The sequence below is a fragment of the Colletes latitarsis genome, chromosome 14, assembly GCF_051014445.1.
Source record: "Colletes latitarsis isolate SP2378_abdomen chromosome 14, iyColLati1, whole genome shotgun sequence".
Taxonomy (NCBI): domain Eukaryota; kingdom Metazoa; phylum Arthropoda; class Insecta; order Hymenoptera; family Colletidae; genus Colletes; species Colletes latitarsis.
The window spans coordinates 24,747,615-24,766,378 of record NC_135147.1 but is presented as its reverse complement, the minus strand read 5'-3'; the positions used below and the strand labels follow the sequence as shown (position 1 = coordinate 24,766,378).

The 18,764-nt window shown below is 42.1% G+C and overlaps 1 protein-coding gene across 4 annotated transcripts in view; it reads left to right on the top strand.

The window, feature by feature from the left end:
* The window catches only part of LOC143349696 (neural cell adhesion molecule 2), a 297,113-nt gene that overhangs the window by 211,995 nt on the left and 66,354 nt on the right, over positions 1 to 18,764 (top strand). For all 4 annotated transcript variants that reach the window (XM_076781125.1, XM_076781124.1, XM_076781123.1 and 1 more), the window contains exons 2-3: positions 4,254 to 4,386; positions 6,441 to 6,649. In XM_076781125.1, coding sequence (XP_076637240.1) covers positions 4,254 to 4,386; positions 6,441 to 6,649 — 342 coding nt within the window. The remainder of the gene's footprint in view (positions 1 to 4,253; positions 4,387 to 6,440; positions 6,650 to 18,764) is intronic.

Here is an 18,764-nt window from a genome sequence, read left to right as displayed (position 1 = left end):
CTTTTCACGGGCCACCCCCGCGATTATTACGCGGCTGATCTTTATGAAGCGTCTCTCGTTTTTTCGTTGAGTGCTACATGTTTGCACGGTTGCGTCTAAAGTTTGCATTTTGGTCTACAGAGTTCCACAGTCCGCGTATTTGTTGGTCGTTCTTTTCATGGTAACAGCGAAGAGGCCATTTCAAATTCTAATCCTACGTACGGAGATATGCTTTTAATTCAACAGTTTTTAAATCTTGAAAATTATTTTCGCACGTTAAAAGCATATTCGATATATTAATGGCAAATAAGGATTGCGTTAATCGTATATAAATTTGATTTACAGGTTAGTAATTAATTCTTTGTTATATAATTATGTAGAATGCCAACGAAAATTAATTGGAACATGAGTTTAAGGTCAAGTACAGTAAAATACCGTATTCGACAAAAAAAAAACTAAATATAAAAAAAATCAGATACGAAATTCTTATTTTGATTAAACTTGTATATCAGACACGAAAGAAAATATAGGTTCTAATATATTTTCTTACTATGTTCGAGTATTGAAGTTTGATGAAAGTGGGCGAATAATAATTGAGTGATTTCAACGCTTGCTTGGAGCTCTGGTTTAGACGAGAATTCGCCGGACTAGGATCAAAAGGCCTTGGTCTAACCCAGTTGGACGGAAGAATGTTTGAGGTGCTTCTGAAATTAACCCTAAAACACTCTCGTAGGGTCTAACGAACCCCAACTATATGCACTCGCGCAATAGGCAAAACGAGGTTTAAAAATAGACAAAAGAAATAAAGAGGAAGGGGGAAGAGAAAATTTTGAGAGAACTTAATAATTCCGTGCTCCTTCTATCCCGTGGAATAAAAAACGTGCCAAGCACGCGTCGATGAAAATACCTCGGAACAAGTTCGAATATCAATAAAGCAACGACGTACCCGCGATCATATTTCATTCGGTGACGGGAAGAACGAATTCGAATGGAGAGTCCGCTCGTTCCTCTCCTCCGCGCGAGTCCCCATTCATTTTCCTACGCGCTGAAATCCGACAAAAATCGCGGAGATGATAGACGTCGGTCCGATAATGCCGTCTCTTTCCCGATATTCCCGATATGACGCGTCCCCCGGACGAATCCCCGGGGGTGGTTGATCGCCACGGATAGGAAAAGGAGCAGCGGTGCACCGTCGTCGTCGTCGTCGTCGTCGTCTGAGAAATCGACGAGAAATAAGGTCGACGGCGTCGCGAGGACGCCCGGGGGAAGGGAACGGGCGCCAATTTCCGCGGCGAATGTTTCGAATTTCCTTTTACCCCGGCTGGAATTGCGCCCGAACACCTGTACTCGCGGGAAGCACGTAAGACACGGGGGTCGGATCATCTAATTTCGCGAGAAGAGATTCCCGACGAGGGATCCAGCCATTCGAGAAGTTTATTGGCTACGCCGCGCGTTTCCTGCGGATTTTTTTCTTTTAAAGATCACTCATCGTCACGGAGCTTCGCCGTTAACGCGCTCGCTGCCAGACCAAATCGAATCGTCAAACGAAACTTTGTTTTCGGACAACTTGGAAGCCAGAGTAACGATAATTTGTTATTGGACTTCATTTTATTTTCTTTGACATCTGGTCTTGAGAATTAATTGTTTTAGCTCTTTAATGAAAGACGTGTTAATTTTCCTCGATTCACTTTTCGGACTTTGGGAGAATGTTTTTTTCATAAGTGGAAACAGCGTTAATGTTGTTACTATTAACCCCTGATAGTTCCAAGAGAAACTGAATCAAAAGAGAATGGAACAAAAGAAAAAATACTTTTTTTTACCCTTCAGTGCTCAAAATTCAAATTCAACAGAAAATATTTGTTTAACAGGTGTCCAAGTTGAACGTTGTAGCTCAATTTCGTTGTATCGCGGAGGCAAAGAAAATTATTGGATCCGTTTGGGGGTGAACCGTCACGTATACTGCGCAAAGTTTGCCCTCGACTCTGACAACCGTGAATAATGCATAGAATAAATGTTGATTCGTAATACCTAATTTCGAAATTGCAGTCGGTGTATACGTAGAAGCTGAATTATTGACCCGCGCTACTTGCAATTAGTCGCTCGCGCAGACGTCTGTCGTCTGACTTAATATTGCCTCGTACCACTGTGTCGCGAAACGAGATTAATATTAAAGATTAACTACAAATATTTAATATCGGGCCTCGGAGTCTCGGAGCCGCGTCGCGAAACGATACGTAACCAAACTCTTGGAATTTAATGGCCGTGCTAAATATTGATCTATTCTACTTCATCCAATTACGGAGGATACGAACGTGTCGTGATAGTAATTACTGTCTTATGTCACTTAACTGGATAATGCAAGGACTCGTTACACAGATACGAATCTGTACTACTTAATCTCGACATTATAGCGTATCGTGTCGCTAATTATCGACTTACGCTACATAATGGTCCTATTATGAACACGAATGTACCCGTTGATTGTATACCGATCTACTTAATCGCGACATTAGATCCACTTGAAGTGTACACGAGGCCGTAGAATCCTTGCAAAATAAAATAAATTTTAACGAGCTTCGAGAGGAGCTCTATTCGTTAGATTATTCCTTCCTTTCCGGACATTTTTCAAATCCCAAAGCCAAGATTATGGATTTGTTTCCAACTTATCGTTATTATACTCACAATTCTGTACTGTCCAGTTTTGAAACGGACGTTGAACGGTCGACGAACTCCCGGGGAAAGAACTTAAAACGCAAATCGATGAAATCTTGTCGCAAAGCCGATAGCGTAGTCTCGAGATAACGACCATAACTAAACCTGTGGTCCCCCGAGGGGGGAGGCAACGTCCCAGTTAATCAGAAAATTGGCCCCGGAGCATCGCGACGCGTTTAAAACCATTTGAGTAACAAACAGCCTGCAAACGTCTATTCGGCCTAGCGATGGCCGACAATGAGCCTTTGTTCTCCGGCTTGTACTCGCGTCGCTCGAGCGCACAATATCCATTTATTCGCCAGATAACGGCGCGCGGAAGAAAGATGTTTTCGGCGTCAGGGACGCGCCCGGCATTGTCCCTTCGACTGCCAGCGATTCCCTTTTCCGTTCGTTCGTCTTTAACCTCGGTACGCTCGCATCTGGGTCGCTCGAGGACGACTCGAGAGGACCGTTTTACAGCCTCGAGGGGGGGGGCGAAACAAAACCCACCGTGCTCGCGAGATCGGTTAAATATTTCTCTTTCCGTTCTCATCGAGCCTCCAGCGAATTTTCGAGACAACCAAACACCACGTCACCCGCAATCGATGATTTAATAATTAATTCTAAAATATCTAAGTGGGTCTAAGCGGTCAGTTTCGTGTAATCTTCATTAATTTTCTTTAAGTAAACGTTACATCTAACGCTGTAATTTCAGCAGTTTACTTAACTATCCTTTGGGAATACAAAATGAATTTTTTAATCATTTTTATTGACTGGCGTGGGTGATTGCAGCTCCCAAGGTTGACTGAATCAAACAAATTTTCAAACAAACGAGACTTCTTGCTTTCGATTCTCAGTGACCCTATGGGTCTGGTCCCTGATTCGTTCATTTATGAACCATTATGAACTGTGCTTCGTTTTCGAGATAATTTTAAGATTTGCACAATAAACATCGTTTATCGTTCAACGTAGAATCAATTAAAACGTCCATTAAATAAATCTCAACGAGTGTCGCGAATTTCTCTGTAGTTCCTCCGAGGTGACTGACCCCTGGCGACAGTGGACTTGGCCACCGTTGCTGTACCCTTGGCTTTCTCCCAATGCACCGGTGCAGCGCGTGTTGCAGCGTTTCAGGCGGATTTTAACGAATCTTTAAACTCTTACAATAATTTAGCAAAAGTAAAATTTTGATTTTAAACCACTGTAAGCTACGTAACCCAAAATTTGTTACTTTCGTAACCTTGTTAACATTCACGAACTCCATCCAAATTTATTTCCCTCAAAGTCTTAACTTGTGAATTAATTTTCCTAGTATCATAATGGTAAATCTGTCACCCATATATGGCAATGAAAGTGTTAAATGCGTGATAATCGACGTCTACTAATTTTCGTACGAGATATTAATTAAGAAATGCTAGAATATCGGATTGTTTGTCTATTTGCGTGAACAATTATCATTGTAAGAAAGAGTCTAGTTAGCCTTCAACCTGTTACCAATGAAACATTAACTAGCGTTACAGGATAACGCCATACGGTACTTGGGGGCACCTAATCTCACACGGCCATGTGTTACTGTGTTCCAGTACCTATATCGCACATCGTGGCGCTGGTCGGAGAAGCCACGTATCTTCCCTGCGACATATCAACCACCCACGAAGGGGACTCGGTGCATCTTGTGCTCTGGTATCGCGAGGATCTCGGTACATCAGTTTACAGGTGAGATGCAAATCAATTTGTGCGCGGGCGCACGTCTCGTCTGTGTGCACGCGCGAACTGTCGACGATCGTTTCTCTATCGGTCAACGACGGCCCTGGCAAACAGACTGTCGACGCGATTCGAGATTAGTGACCTATTTTGAACCCTGGAAAATTAACGACGACTACGATAATTTCGATGCCGCTATGGATTTTACTTCGTGCCCGTGTTCGCGGTTAAAATAATTGCGTTTTCGACCGCAGTTCCTTGTCTCCTTCGACAAACAACGATAATAATGCGGCTTTGTTGCATCAAACTTGCAAATATTAAGGAACTAGAGCGGAAACAATTGGAAATATACACAATACATAATTCGCTTTATAAAATAAATTATTCGCAAATGAAATTTGATTGAAACACATGTTTTGACTCGATTAATACTTGTTACATATAAATTTTTAATGAAGTTAATTAAGTCACAGTCGAGTAATTGAATCGAGAGGCGAAAAGATCTTTGAAAATACCAACGAACATAACGCGAACGTTCATAGCCCCGTGTCATCTTGACATACAGATGACACGACAGGTACAACCAAAAATAAAGTGTACCTACGTGTACAATAAATCGAAACACGGAATAGAATTTTCTCTTATGGAACTTCGTTTTGGAGGAAAATCGATGTTGAACGATAAGAGACGATAAGACACGCTTCACTGATAAAACTTGTCCTGAAGGGATCCCTTTATTTTTCCTTGTCGTTCTTTCATGGAAGACATATCGGATTAATAATCGCAAAATAGTATTTATTTAATTCGACGATTAAAATTTTAAGTTTTATTCGATAAACGACGAGCAAAGAGTTGTTTATCCTTTGCTCGTTGCAGGAAATACGTATCCAGATAAAGAATATTGCTCGTCTCTGATGCGAAGCTAATTTCGATAAAACGCTCCCCGTAATAAACACTCACCGAAAAGATTCCACGGTCGGACTGTTATTTGATTTCCTTTTGAAGATGAAACGCGATTAGGTGTTAAGCCGTGTCTGAAAACGTCTGAGATAGATGGGAAAAACATAATTCCGGTTCTTCTGTTGAAGGAACTCGTATTTTTGACGCGAGCAGTGTTCGCGGATTCATTTTTATTCCGGTGCTCACAGCCTCGCTGGCATTTTAAACGCTTTTCATATACAGGCTTCTTTCACGCCGAGAGGCTCGTCCGTGCTGCCAACGAAACTAGCGAGAATCTTCAAGCGAACTGGCCGACGTTCGCATTTAAACCACCCCATCCTCCCCCTGATTCATTCGTATTCCCTCGGGACTTTAATTTATTCACCGCTGCACTCGGGAAACGCTTCTGGTCGCTCGCGGGAACGACGTCGGTGGCGTTAATTAAAATAATTATGATAAAATTCGGCACCGCTTTTTAAACCAGTCCGTCGCGCCGGAGAATTGAAAAACAGGGACCCTCGCGTGAGAGTAATTTCGCGTAAGAAGTACGAGACGTGGTCTTGGAACAAATCTTAAGCGATCGGAAAAGACAGGAGAATTATTTAACACGAATTCATTCAACTGAAAAAGTTATTAACGTCAAAATTTGTGTCAAAATAAACATAGAAAACAGCGTTAATTATGATAGTCTCCAAAATGAGTGTTCATTCGAGTTGATAGCGTGATTAGTTCCGGAGATATGAGGGTTCGAAGTGTTTGTTTACTTTTCACTGTTTACGTCGCGAGGTCATTGACCGCGCACGTGCTCGGATGTAAACAGTAAATAGTAGATTCTTGGAAGTACTACCGTCACTCACTCACGATTTAGAGGTAGGTCGGCACGATGCACGTGAGAGTAAAATTTAAAAAGGTACACTTTCCTTTACACGACGATATCTCGAAAATGAAAAGTCGAATCGACATAAATAAAAGATCATTTCAAGGAGGAAGCTTTGCTGCTTCTAAAAGCACTAGTAGAAAGCACTCTCAATGACTATTAAAAGACTGTTGTGACTGTTGAATGTTAAAAATTACATTGATCGTGTTAAATTAGCGGTGCTAATTGCGTCATGCGTGTCTATTTCCAGCGTCGATGTGAGGGGTCGAGACTTCGGTATCGCAGAACGATGGTCGGACGACTCGGTGTTTTCGAACCGGGCGTACTTCGTGTCGGACAAGCAGCCAGCCGAGCTCGTCGTCGAGCACATAAAGGAGGAAGACGCCGGCATCTACAGGTGTCGCGTCGATTTTCAGATCGGCCAGACGCGCAACTCCAAAGTCAATTTAACGGTGATAGGTGAGTTAACCGAGAGTTTCCATACTAGACTATTCCATCTCGCGTTACCGGAATCTACTAGACCAGATTCGCGTTTCCCACGATAACACCTCAATAAATAACACTTCTCTTATAAAAACTCCCGTGAAAGTGTCTGCTACCTCTTGAAACAGAGTTGATATTTTTTTATTCATTTTTTCTGCAAGACTTTCGTGTATTTTGTTATTTGAAAAATCAAGGTATTGGTGTCCAGTTAATTTCGTAAACATACTTTCCGCCATTCGTATGAAATTTAAACTGTACCCTGCTATTTACGCAAACTGGTCCATTCGGATGCAATCTGGGATTTCGAAATGGTTGGTAAAAATGTTGCTAGACCGCTATCGGGCCCTCCAAGGCCACGGATAGCGTACAGTCGCGGTTTCTAAGCGTTCTTGCGGGCGGCACGCAATGACACAGAATGAGAAAATATATCAAGATGAAAACTATGCCAGCAGGAAAGCGACGGACAATGCCGCGCACGTACCGAGCGGTTCCCGCGGGGCCGCGTATGTTTTATCTGGTCGGTGCATCTCTGCGGTTGAAGTTTTTAACGGCTTCTCCTCGCTGGTACAATTTACCCGAAAAGAATTCACAAAAGGTCGCGACTACGATTGCGTACGATGCGATTTTTCAACGCTCGCGACGACCAAATTACGTGCAAATATCGTACGAATCGCGACTACGCCATCACGTTCTATGTGGACCTACTACTTCGATAAAATAAACGATCGTTGATGAGAAACAAATTTTTACAATGCAAATATAGTTTAAGGAATTTCAGGTTTTCGATTACAGTAAATTTTTTAATTGCCAGCAAAATCGAACATAAGAACAATATAATGAGAAACATACGAAGCCAAACTTATAAACTTGGCAAAATATAATGATAAAATCGCTTACTTTCTTTCCTATTTTAGAATTTTCTCTCGAAACGAATCAAATTCAATGGCACGTTAAGAAATAAAGTTTCGTTTGAATATTGCATTACCTCGTACGACCAATTATTTTCTGTGCTCGGTTCAAATGTATTTCACAAAATTCTATTCGCAAACGAGACTTGCCCGGGATATTCTAGAGAGGAACGCGAACCGCGTCGCGCGCGAATAGCAAACTATTAATAGTGTCTGTTAATGGATACCCATGTTTTCACGGAAAGTTTTCTGCTTCTATTGACTGCTGTGCATTGAACAAAAATTGAATGGGATCGGTGGGGCATTGAGTAGGAGGAGACTGATTTATGGAAATATGTTTACGGTTAGGAAGAAAGTTGTTGCTTCAAAAGTCCATGATACTCTGTACACTTATTAATATTTTTTATCTGATGGTTTAAAAAACGACACACGGTATAATAAACTATAAGGTATGGACAATAAGAAATCACAATTATTTTCTCGACTAAAATGCACTCGTTCCACGACTGTAATATTAGAAAATATTCGACACGAACATCCAAAGTTCCTACGCTAAATGTCTGACCATATATGTTCACGTACTACTGATTTTTCGCGTTAATGCTCAACGAACACAGATTCAGTATTTTAATTATTGTTGCTTGACTGCTTTTCCATGGTTAACGATGTTTCAGAATTTAATGATACATAGTGGACAAATTAAATTCGTACGTGGTTATGGTGATTCTTAGATTCAGTAGAAGGAATCAATATATAGTCAGACGAGATTCGTAAAGCTTTAAGATATTCTCCTTAACTCGTTATTATTTCAAATCAATAGTTCATTCGAGGGGAAACATAATTTTTTCGTATCGAAATTCATTTCAGAAGATCTCGACTCAAGATTGTCTTAATTTAATCAAAGTCGGTATTCTTCCCTGAATATTTCTCCAGTGACCAGATTAATAGTATTAATTCTATATTAACTCTACCAGAATTAATAAATAATTTACCTAACAATTGTTCATATATTTTCTTTATTCACGAGCCTCTCAAAACCAAACAAAATCGAAACGACGATCGATAATCGCGCTCAATTCTTTTAAAATCTGTGGATCACCGAATTTGCGTCGAAATAGGGTGGATTATTTTATTTCCCTCCATTTTTTTCGATATGCACACGCATCGTGTTTCGATAAAAGCAGTGTTCACGAGCAGCCGTGCGAGTCGTTCAATTTTTCCGATAGCAATTGCAAACAGAAAACAACAATCATATTTACTTATCGTCCCGTGATTTCGCATCCGTTGAAAATCGTAAACAAAGCAGCTGACCGTTTCTGGAACAAACGACATTATTCGTCGATTATTTTTGACCGAACCGCTGAGCAGCGGGAATAAAATTTCAAATGACGATGTTGACGTGTTATTTTTTAGACGACCATTAAAAACGGACGCGTTATTTACGGACTTCGCGAATGGAATTATAAAACCGGTTCGTTTGGATATTAAAATTTCGTCACAAACGACGGGAGATTTCATTCGCGATAAGCGACGGAAACGTCGTTACAAGCGTTGTAACATTTTCCCCGATGCTTTAAATCACCCTTCGAATTATTAGGTAAATAATTCGCGGCTCGTTAATGCGTGTTTCGACGACTTCCTCGATTCGCGAGATAAATAACCGTGAGCGACGATTCAATCTACCGCGTGAGGAATTAATTATAAAAGGTGGTTTCAATTAATAAGCAACGATATATTCATTTCTGTAGACACGATTCGTCGATAGAAAACGTGTTTTACGATTTATGTAATTTCATTCCTTATTTGTTACATACTTTATTTAATTTGGATGTTCTGTTGGATGCATAAGAGTTCTGCTTTTGTTAAAACATATACGTACGAAAAAGTCGAAAACGTTCCTTCTATTAAACGAAATTATTTACGAGACGCGTGGCGAGGTTTGACTGCGATTGAAACGGAATGGAACGCGTCTAGGCAGGTGAGAAACGGCAGTAAAAGTTTCACGGGCGCGTAGTCGATATCCTTCGGGGTTCTCCGAGAGGAGTTTCCGGTAGGAACGTCGCCATCGCGTCCCGCTTAACGGTTCCGCGCGACACTCCCGAACGAGAAGAGGGAATAACGACGCCCCAGGAAGCCGCGGTACGCCCGAGACACTGGGAAATAAAAGCGCAGGAAGCTCGAGGAGAAAGCAGGGACGTCGAACGGCGGCTGGAGGATAAATAAAACGAGCGAAAAGGAGCAGCTGTTAAAAGGAAATAGTCGGGGAAAACCACCATCAAGTGGAACCGGGACTTTAAAGGAGAAAAAAAAAAAAGAATGGGAAAAAAGGAAGAAGGACGCGTACAAATGGGTCAAGAGAACCGAGGGAGGAAGCGGACCAATGAAAAATGAGCGAGAGAAGACACCGGGGCGAGAGAACGGCTAAACAAATAGGGCAAAACAATTCCCAAGGAGACCGAGGGCGAAAGGTTAAGCGTATAAAGGGCGAAAAGAGAGGAAAGAGAAGGATCGAGGGCGACGGGACGGGGACAGGGAGGAGGGGCACGTTATAATGAAACGACGCGAGTCGGAGGGGAAAAAAAATCCAATTAACAATCCCGTTCAGGAGTTATGGAGATGCTGCCTGCCGACGCCCGGTACCTGCAGGTCGTCGTTCTCTCCGCTCTCGAGGAATTTTTCCCGCGGGATAATTAGCTAACCCCCTCGGTCCCCTTGGCCGTTTCGCGCGATCATCCCTCCCCGCGTTGGTAAACCTTTTCCAGATGAACGCCAATTAACCAACCCCCCCCTTACTTCGTTGCTCGTCGAGAGAATGGAGATTGGCGAACCGAAATTTTTGATGAGACTTACCCGGATACGATTCTTCCGGAAGTTACTTCGGCCATTATTTTAATCGCTCTCGGTAACAGGTCGTCGGTGACGTTTTTACCATTTTTAAAACACAGCTTTTGTAATTATTGACAAACGGTATCAGTACTCTCGTACTTCCGCGAACAGAAATAATTGTTTACCATGTTTATTTAATTTATATTATATTGAATTTAAATTACTAGAAATGATTTGGTATGTTGTTCGAATTTTGAAGAGATAGCAATTTTGTACAGACGGCTGGCTGTTTCGCGCGTTCGTTCCAGGCATACCAACGCTGGTAAATCTTTTCCAGATGAACGCCAATTAACGTGCTCGCCTCCCTCGCTCCTCGGGGGTTGCAGAGCGACTGTTGTGCGACCCTCAGACACTTTCCCGCTATTTTCCCGAAGGACGTACGAAGGGTGGGTTACATCCTCCGCGACGCGTCGTTTGCAGCTCACGTACGCTCGGACCGGACGCCGCAATACCGGCGTTTCCGGGCGCTCGGCCACAGGGATTTTTCGAACGACGGCCAATGAGGCGTGGCCACGGCAATTTCCGTCGGACGCGTTAGCTGAAAACGCGGACGTGAGTGGTAATAATTAGATCCTGGGGTCAGTCCTGCCCCGTCGCGGGACGTGCGAGCCCCAGAAGAGCCGGCAAATTGAAATTTGAGGCGAACGAAAAAGAATTATATTGCCCGAGACCGTAGACTGTGAGAAGTAGGTTCACACAGAGTCTTTGCAAACGCGATTCTAGATTTTATCTACGTTTTAACGAGCTTCGTCGGCCACTAAAAAATGCCTACGCACGAAAATTTTTCCCCTGAATAAAATTTGATCAGCCATTTTTGATTTATTAAATATCCTAACGCTGAAACTTACTGTTCTAAAACTCCGTACACAAAATTATAGTGCAGATGGGGCACTCGTACAATATTTCGAGATACCAAGAACAAAAATAAGTTTCGCGAGTGAACTTGGGGGATGATCGAGGTATGCAAAAACTGGTGAAAAATTTCAAAGTAAACCACAAAATTAATAACGAGCTTCAACATCGACACTTAAAAATTTTTTCTTCTGAATAAAACTCTAATTTACTAAATATCTTAACGCTACAATTTATTCTTTCCAAACTCCCTACACAAAATTACAGAGCAGACGGGGTAGTTTCGAGCGACAAACACTAATAATTCGAGATATAAAGAACAAAAACAAGTCTTACGAGTGAGCTTGGGGGATGATGGGGGTCTGCGAAAACTGGTAAAAAATTCCAAAGTAAACGGAAACCAGAGAACTAATAACAGTTGTTCAAGTTGGGCCATTATCGTGTCGCGGGGGACGCTCGCCGGGGCAACCGGTAAACTAATTACGACGATGATGCTAAATTAATTTCCTCCAAGATTCCTATCGTTGTTTCTGACCTTTGTCGTCGTGCTTAAGCCGAAGGCTTCCTTTGTACACCGGGCGGGATCCAAGTTGCGCGAACACTTCTCAAACTCTCCTTCTGGTGCGGCTGCCTCTGTAGCACGCTCGCCCTTTGTGATCCGCCGTTTGTCCAAGTTCAAACGCTTCCCGGACGTGCACACAGCGCGGTCTGCTCCTCGGACGAGCAAGAAACGATGGGTAGGGAGGCGACGTTCGACGACGAACGCGAGAAATTCAAATCGAGGAGTCCTTTAGCCCGGCGCGTCTGTGTTGTCCGCGTCGACTTTGGCGATCGTTTCCACCGGGGAACAAAGAAGCCCGAATAGGGACGAAAAGGAATGCAGACGGGGGACGCGTTCTGGCTCGATACACCGGCGCGTGTCAAACGAGAAGCCGACCAACGGAACGAGGTTTTTGATGAACGCCACCATTTTTGCACGGAAACGCAAGGCGCTCTCGAAGAATCGTGACACGAATTTTGATTAAACCTTAACTTTTCGCGGTTCGCCTTCTACCACCCCTGGGGAATGCAAAATACTGGGAGTTATAAAATTTTTTAGACGATCATCCGTTGGAAAAAAGAATAGAATTTTAATTTATATACTAGCTCACGAAAGTATCCGAACGATTCCAATCTAAATCGTTAACAAATAGAATGCACACGATAGTAAAGTAAGATTGCATAGGAGTCTCGATAATGCACACGTAAAATTACAAAACTTATGCAGAATTTACAGAGCATTTAGTGTAAACATACAACGCGTAAACAAGAGGTGTATTTCTAATAAATGAACTGTAAAGATTATACTTTTAACATTAAGAAAAATTCCGTTGATTCGTTGGTTCCAATAAATAAACGAAAAACGGGGAGGAATGTGTGTACAAGTCTTTTAAATCGCACCGTAACCAGTGACTGAAGATTAAAGGATTACATGGTGAGCTTCTGGAGATCGTCGTTCGAAAGCGCGGGAGATGATTCAGTTATCCCGAGGTGTGATAGCGCGTGGAATATAAGCGAATCAGGACACGTTCTCGCGCCGTAAAATATCAGAACTGAATTCCCTGATTTTACCCGACAGTTCCGCAATCAAGATTTATAGGAAAAAATTCCGTCGTAAAAGGAAATGTTGTCTCGAGACTCATTTTCGAATACAGATTACTTCGCCGCGAAGGAGCGAGGAGAGGGATACACGTAACAGAAATACGAATGCGTTTCACGAATTTTTCATACTGCACGCGGTCTGAATATCGCGGACCGTTCGAGCCGTGATTTCTGTTGGGAATACCGCCGCGGCGAGAGATCAATCCGACAGTCATTTCGATATCGATGTAACGAACTCGTAGTTTCGCGAGATTTTTAAGAAATAATTCTGGACGACGCTGGAAACTTCGGAGGATCGAAGTGAAATTTCCTTTTTCCAAAAGGTGGACATCTTAATCATCAGTATCATTCTCGATACCTCGCAATATACAGGGTGTTTGGCCAACCCTGGGATAAATTTTAACAAGAGAAAATCAATTATTGTTAAAAATTATTCTTACTTCTACATATTCTTGGCCAAAATACGCGTTGTTTGCATTTCGAAACATTGAAATCGTCCAATCCGTTCAGAAGTTATGATGTTCTAAACATACGCGTGAAATTTCAGGGAAAAATTTCATATATGGTCAGACATTACATTTTCGGTAAGGGATTTTTTTTCTCGAAAGTACGTACGATTTCGGTGGTATGTCTATTCACCATAAATGATTGTAATTGACCCTTGATTCGTAATTTGAACAAATTTTTCCTAGAGGTGGCCGAACACGCTGTATAAAGAATATTTGTCCGATAGTAATTTTTAAAAATCTTACCTCGATTCCCTCGAACGTACGAAACCGTATCGTATAAAAATTTTGTACCCCCCCGATCGCTAGAAATGATCGTTCCCCGACAACGTTCGTTCGAAAGTGGACGAAATCTATTTTCTCGGAACGTTGGACGTAAAACTGGCAGTCGCTAAGAAACGTAAAACCGACGGGGGACACAAAGGAGCGAGGAGACGTAAAAAACGGAAGGAATTGTCGGTGCGAGAACAAATGTTCCTGGAAGACGATCAGATTTCGCTTTAATAGATTTCCCAGTTCCCAAGGAGTGAATTAAAGTTATTTCTTCGGAATTTCTGCGTCGCTCGTTCGAGCACGAACGAAGGAAGACAGGAAGTTGGGATTCTATAAAGCCGACTCACGCCCCCGCGGCCACGGTAGCCAGGAAGTTCGCTACAAGGCGCCATTTGTCGCTTCGAGTTGTCACTTTCGTTCGACCGGTGTCGCCGCGAGAAAGAATATAGTGGCTAGGGGAGAGATAAAATGGCTGCGGTCGTTTATGGTATTGCTGGACACTTCGCAGATTCTACTCAGTCTGTCTTTATTATAATACTTATAAGGGACATTGGTAATTAAAAAATTTCAATATTTTTTTAAACTGTGGGGTTGGGCAACTTGAGAGTAGCTATTTAATTCACCAAGAGTCACGGAACAAACGTGAATTATAGAAACGACGTATTCGTAAAGTAGACAACGTGAGAAAAGTTCCAAAAGAAATCTTATTTCTCATGTATTTCTATCGATAGTGACCTCCAACATCTACGGTAGAGTAAAAAGATTCACGGTTGAAAGTAGAACGCAATTACAGAATCTTCTACTAGCGTCAACAGAGGTTTCATTACTCATGGTTGCGCAAATATTTCTCGTAAAAAGTGTAAAGTCGCTTCTCCCAGCGTCGAGTCGACTCCCAGTCAACGATCCAGCGAAAGGGAAGAAGTAAACTAGAGAGCCAAAGATCGGAACGGACGCTTTGGCAAATTTCCTTAGCTCTTCGCGGAAGCGTTTCCAACAATCTCCTCTGGGTCACCGATTCGACGTTTCGCCCGAAAGTATCGCCGTGATGGCGCAATTTATTCCAACTTTCGGACGTACGAAGGAAAAAGGAAGGAACGTACCTACGGGAAACTGCACGTTATCTGGAACTAGTCGAGGATTTTACGCGGATGTTCGTGCTTCTGTGGTGTTAGGGCTCGACGAGGTCTCCGTAACGCCCGATACTATGGAATATTTCACAATAACGCACGATCGAACCACCCTCCAATAAACGATGTTCGAATAAAGTCCAGTTTATAAAGAATATCGAAACCTTATTGGTCTTGGACTGTATTCTATTCTATACAAACTTTGTTATCCTTGCTTGATCAAGAGAATAATGTAAAAGCTACATTTTGGGCTAATGAAAACAACCCTCTCAAGCATAAACATATGAAATAAAATTCAAACAAAAATAGTACGTGTATTATTCCATTCGATCTATTAGTATATCTGCAAATTGTATTTATCGTTAATCGTAGTTACCCCACTATCGTTTTGGTTTGTCTAAATAGATTTCACCACTAAACGATGGGTCTAGCAACCCTTTTATTGTAGCATTTTCGACAACAACCAAGCCGTGCAAGGTCCTTCTATTCAGAAATTTCGCCATGGCGCCAACACGCGGGGGTGCGGCCTTCGAGTGTTTCTTTCCCTTCAGAACTGAAGCGGAATTCGATATCGCTTCCCAGGTCTTTGAACCCGGACAAAACCAGCTGTGCACGCCGCGGTCAAGGGGATACTCTGCTCTAGGTCTTCGAAAAAAAATCCCTTTTCACCGTTATTGCATTTTTTTAAATTCATGAACGCAAATAACGAACTCACTTATTGCCTGTGTTTTAAATTTCTAGTCCCTCGTAATTTTGACCACGATTATACTAATATTATCCCTCATGAGCAATTCGATTGCCTGGATGGAATTAATATCAACGCGAGTGATACTTGTGAATCTTTAAATATTTTCTATCGTTTCTCATCGACCTATCACGGGTTTTCTATACCCTTAAATATTGAATAAATCTTATATTAGGTATTAGTTTTCTAAAAATACGCGAAAGACGCTGAAACTTTCGTTCTCTGGACCACGCTATCCCCTTAATGGCAGCATCGAGAGAGAAAGTAGAAGAGCCACGAGATAACGAAGGAAGCCTCGCCTTTGAGGGCATTCGGCTTGAATTCGATAAAAGGTGAAAAGCGTTCAGTCAGACGCGAGCTAAATATGTCCCGAGGAGGAAAAAACGCACGGAGACGCTTCGAGACAAGTCTTTTCAAACGGTTCCACCCGGTAGAAAGGAACGAAAACAGGCTTGGGAGGTCCGAGTTTTTCGGTAGAATGAAACGTGACCGGACGAATTCGACGAAATTGGGGGAAATTTTCAGACGAAAGCCTCGTCGAGCGAATTGTCGTACACACACGATGCGTTCGGTCGGAGGATTTAATCAAACAATCGCAAAGGCGGGCTATTTTTTGCCTTTTTCCTTTGTGTTTTTGTTTTTTAGAGAAAAGAATGGAACGACGCTTTTGCGTACAAAGGACTTGGAACGCACCGCCTGAATAATTCTTTCGTTTCCGGGAAATTGAAGAGAATGTGTCGAACGGGAGTTGTTTTGTTTCGAAAGGGTGGTCCGTCGTGGAAAATAAAAGAAAATTGTTGTCCGAACTGATAGAGGCTCGAGCACGATGGACAATGTTGGCATTGCTTCGACGTTTCTCGTTGCAAGTTTTGCAACTGTTTTCTTTCGACTGACAATAGAAAAACTTTGTAAATAAAATGACAAAGTTAATACTCTGGTTTAAAGTATGCGTAAAATTCCTTCTTTTTTGCTGCAAAGATATTCTTTGTTAAATTCGATGAGAAATTACTTTCTCGTCGGAATTAATAAGGGTGGTAATTTTCCAAGTGAAAACAACCACGAGACCGTACGAATTGTTTAGAATGGGGAATCTTCTCGGAAAGATAGCGTCTGGTGTCTGTGACGAGAACTCTCAGGCGTGTTTAATGTTCCAAACGACTGGAAATACGGCGTCGGTCGACGTGCAATATTGACATGACAGTGCGTGATTCTTCTTCATGGCCGGTGTCAGGGGAAAGAGTTTCGGGGTTAGAACAACAAGAGGACTCTGGTCCGCTCGCGACTGTGTAAATCCAACAGAAGATCAACCACGAATCTCTCCTCGAAGGACCGTCGCTTTATTGGACGCTCTGGGTAAACCCCTACAATTGACCGGAAGAGAGAGACGATCGAACGTGTCCGTTCGAGGGTGTGCTTGATCACCACGCCCGGGCGACGCTGTTCAATCAACGTCCCGGAAGAAGACACTGTGTTTTTTCTGCCTTTGAAAAGTGTCGAGAGAGATGACGCCAGGCCCTAAGACCAGAACAAATTCACTTGTTAACTGGAGAGGACGAATTAACTCGCCAATTGCTGTAGTAGCCTATTCCACTCTCCTCCAAGAGAAAATTCAGTCTCTACAGGATATAAACAAGTTTTTTAAGAATATTTTAGGATTGCTTAAAATTTTAAGTAGTTTTCAGAGAAACTAACTCGTGTATTCACAGGTTGCTGTAAAATCCATAAAAGTAATGAAAGAAATATCCCAAGTGATAATAACCGATTTTGACGAAACCCTGCAGGATCGTGGAGTAGCCAGAAATATTTGACACGTATTTTTTATCGGCTAGTCTCCGCGCAACAATTGATATTTTGCTCAAAAAGTGAAAAAAGCCAGGCGTTATTTTTCAATAAAATGCGGGATCGTACAATTTACACTTTTTTCCAATGTCCAACAGCATCTGAAACGTTACGTCAAATGTGTGTCCACCTAGTTTGTAACATGCAAACGAGCCAATAAAAAAACTATATCGAATATTTTTAATCGCGATTCCCAAAGAGGTTTCATTAAAATCGTATATTATCGTTTCATTTTTTGATGTTCGCTGTATTTTTTGCAGAGTTCACTGTGTTTATACTCGTCGAGTTAACGTGAAAGATAATGACGAAACTTCAATGAAACTTTGACCGAACAGAATTTCACACAAAAATGGCTATTCGACTTGTAACAATTCTTCTGTCTTTTCTTGCCGCTAATAGAACATTTCAAAGTGAAATATTATTAATGAACGCTCCACTGTATCGAATACAGAGTTATTTTACCGCGAGAATAATTTTGCAAGAAAAAGCGTATCGGTTCCATCGTCGTTTATCGCCTCGATCACGACACTCATCTATATCTTCATTCTAAAACAATCAACCTTTGAGTTTACCGCGTTCGAAGAGGCTTCTGGGATTAAACGAGATTAGGATCACCGTTGGAAGCCTGTTTTTCGCGAGAAAACAATGCCGCTCGAAGTGTTTCTCGCCACGTCCTCGTCTTCGTAATTTTAATGAATGCGAACAAAGTCTTGATAAACACGTATGTATGCCCAGGCTTTCATCGATCGAAATTAAAATTGTTAACATCAAAGCAATATAAAATTTATTTTATTCGATATAATAATCGCTAGGCACCCACTTTATTTCGATCTGGTTCCCAACTTTTTTCAGTAATAATTTCAGATTCTATTTTCACCAGAATTCGCTGGAAAAGCTCGATTCGCAAAGGGGTTAATTTGAAGAGGAAAGCCTCTATGTTCTCATCAGGAAAAGTGTCGAGCATACTATATTCTCGAAATCGCCGCCACCCGTTCGTTTGATTAACAGTCCCGTAGCGAATCGATCGACGTCGCTTTATACGTATTATAATCCAGAAGATAAAATATCTACTAGCAGCCAGCGAATAGGTTCCATTTGCTCGATCGAAAGTTTCCCCGGGTGAAATCCAGCCCCTGCTCCCGTCGAACTTCTCGCCGCCCACCCTTAAAACCGAATTGTTCTCTCGAAAGGTAATTGATCTGGATTTTCCCTCTCGCGCCTTTTTCCACGAACTTTTAATAGTATTTTACTCGGGGAATACACTTCCCTTCGCTATCACCGACCCAGCCAACCCTGGCGCGAAATTCAGCTGAT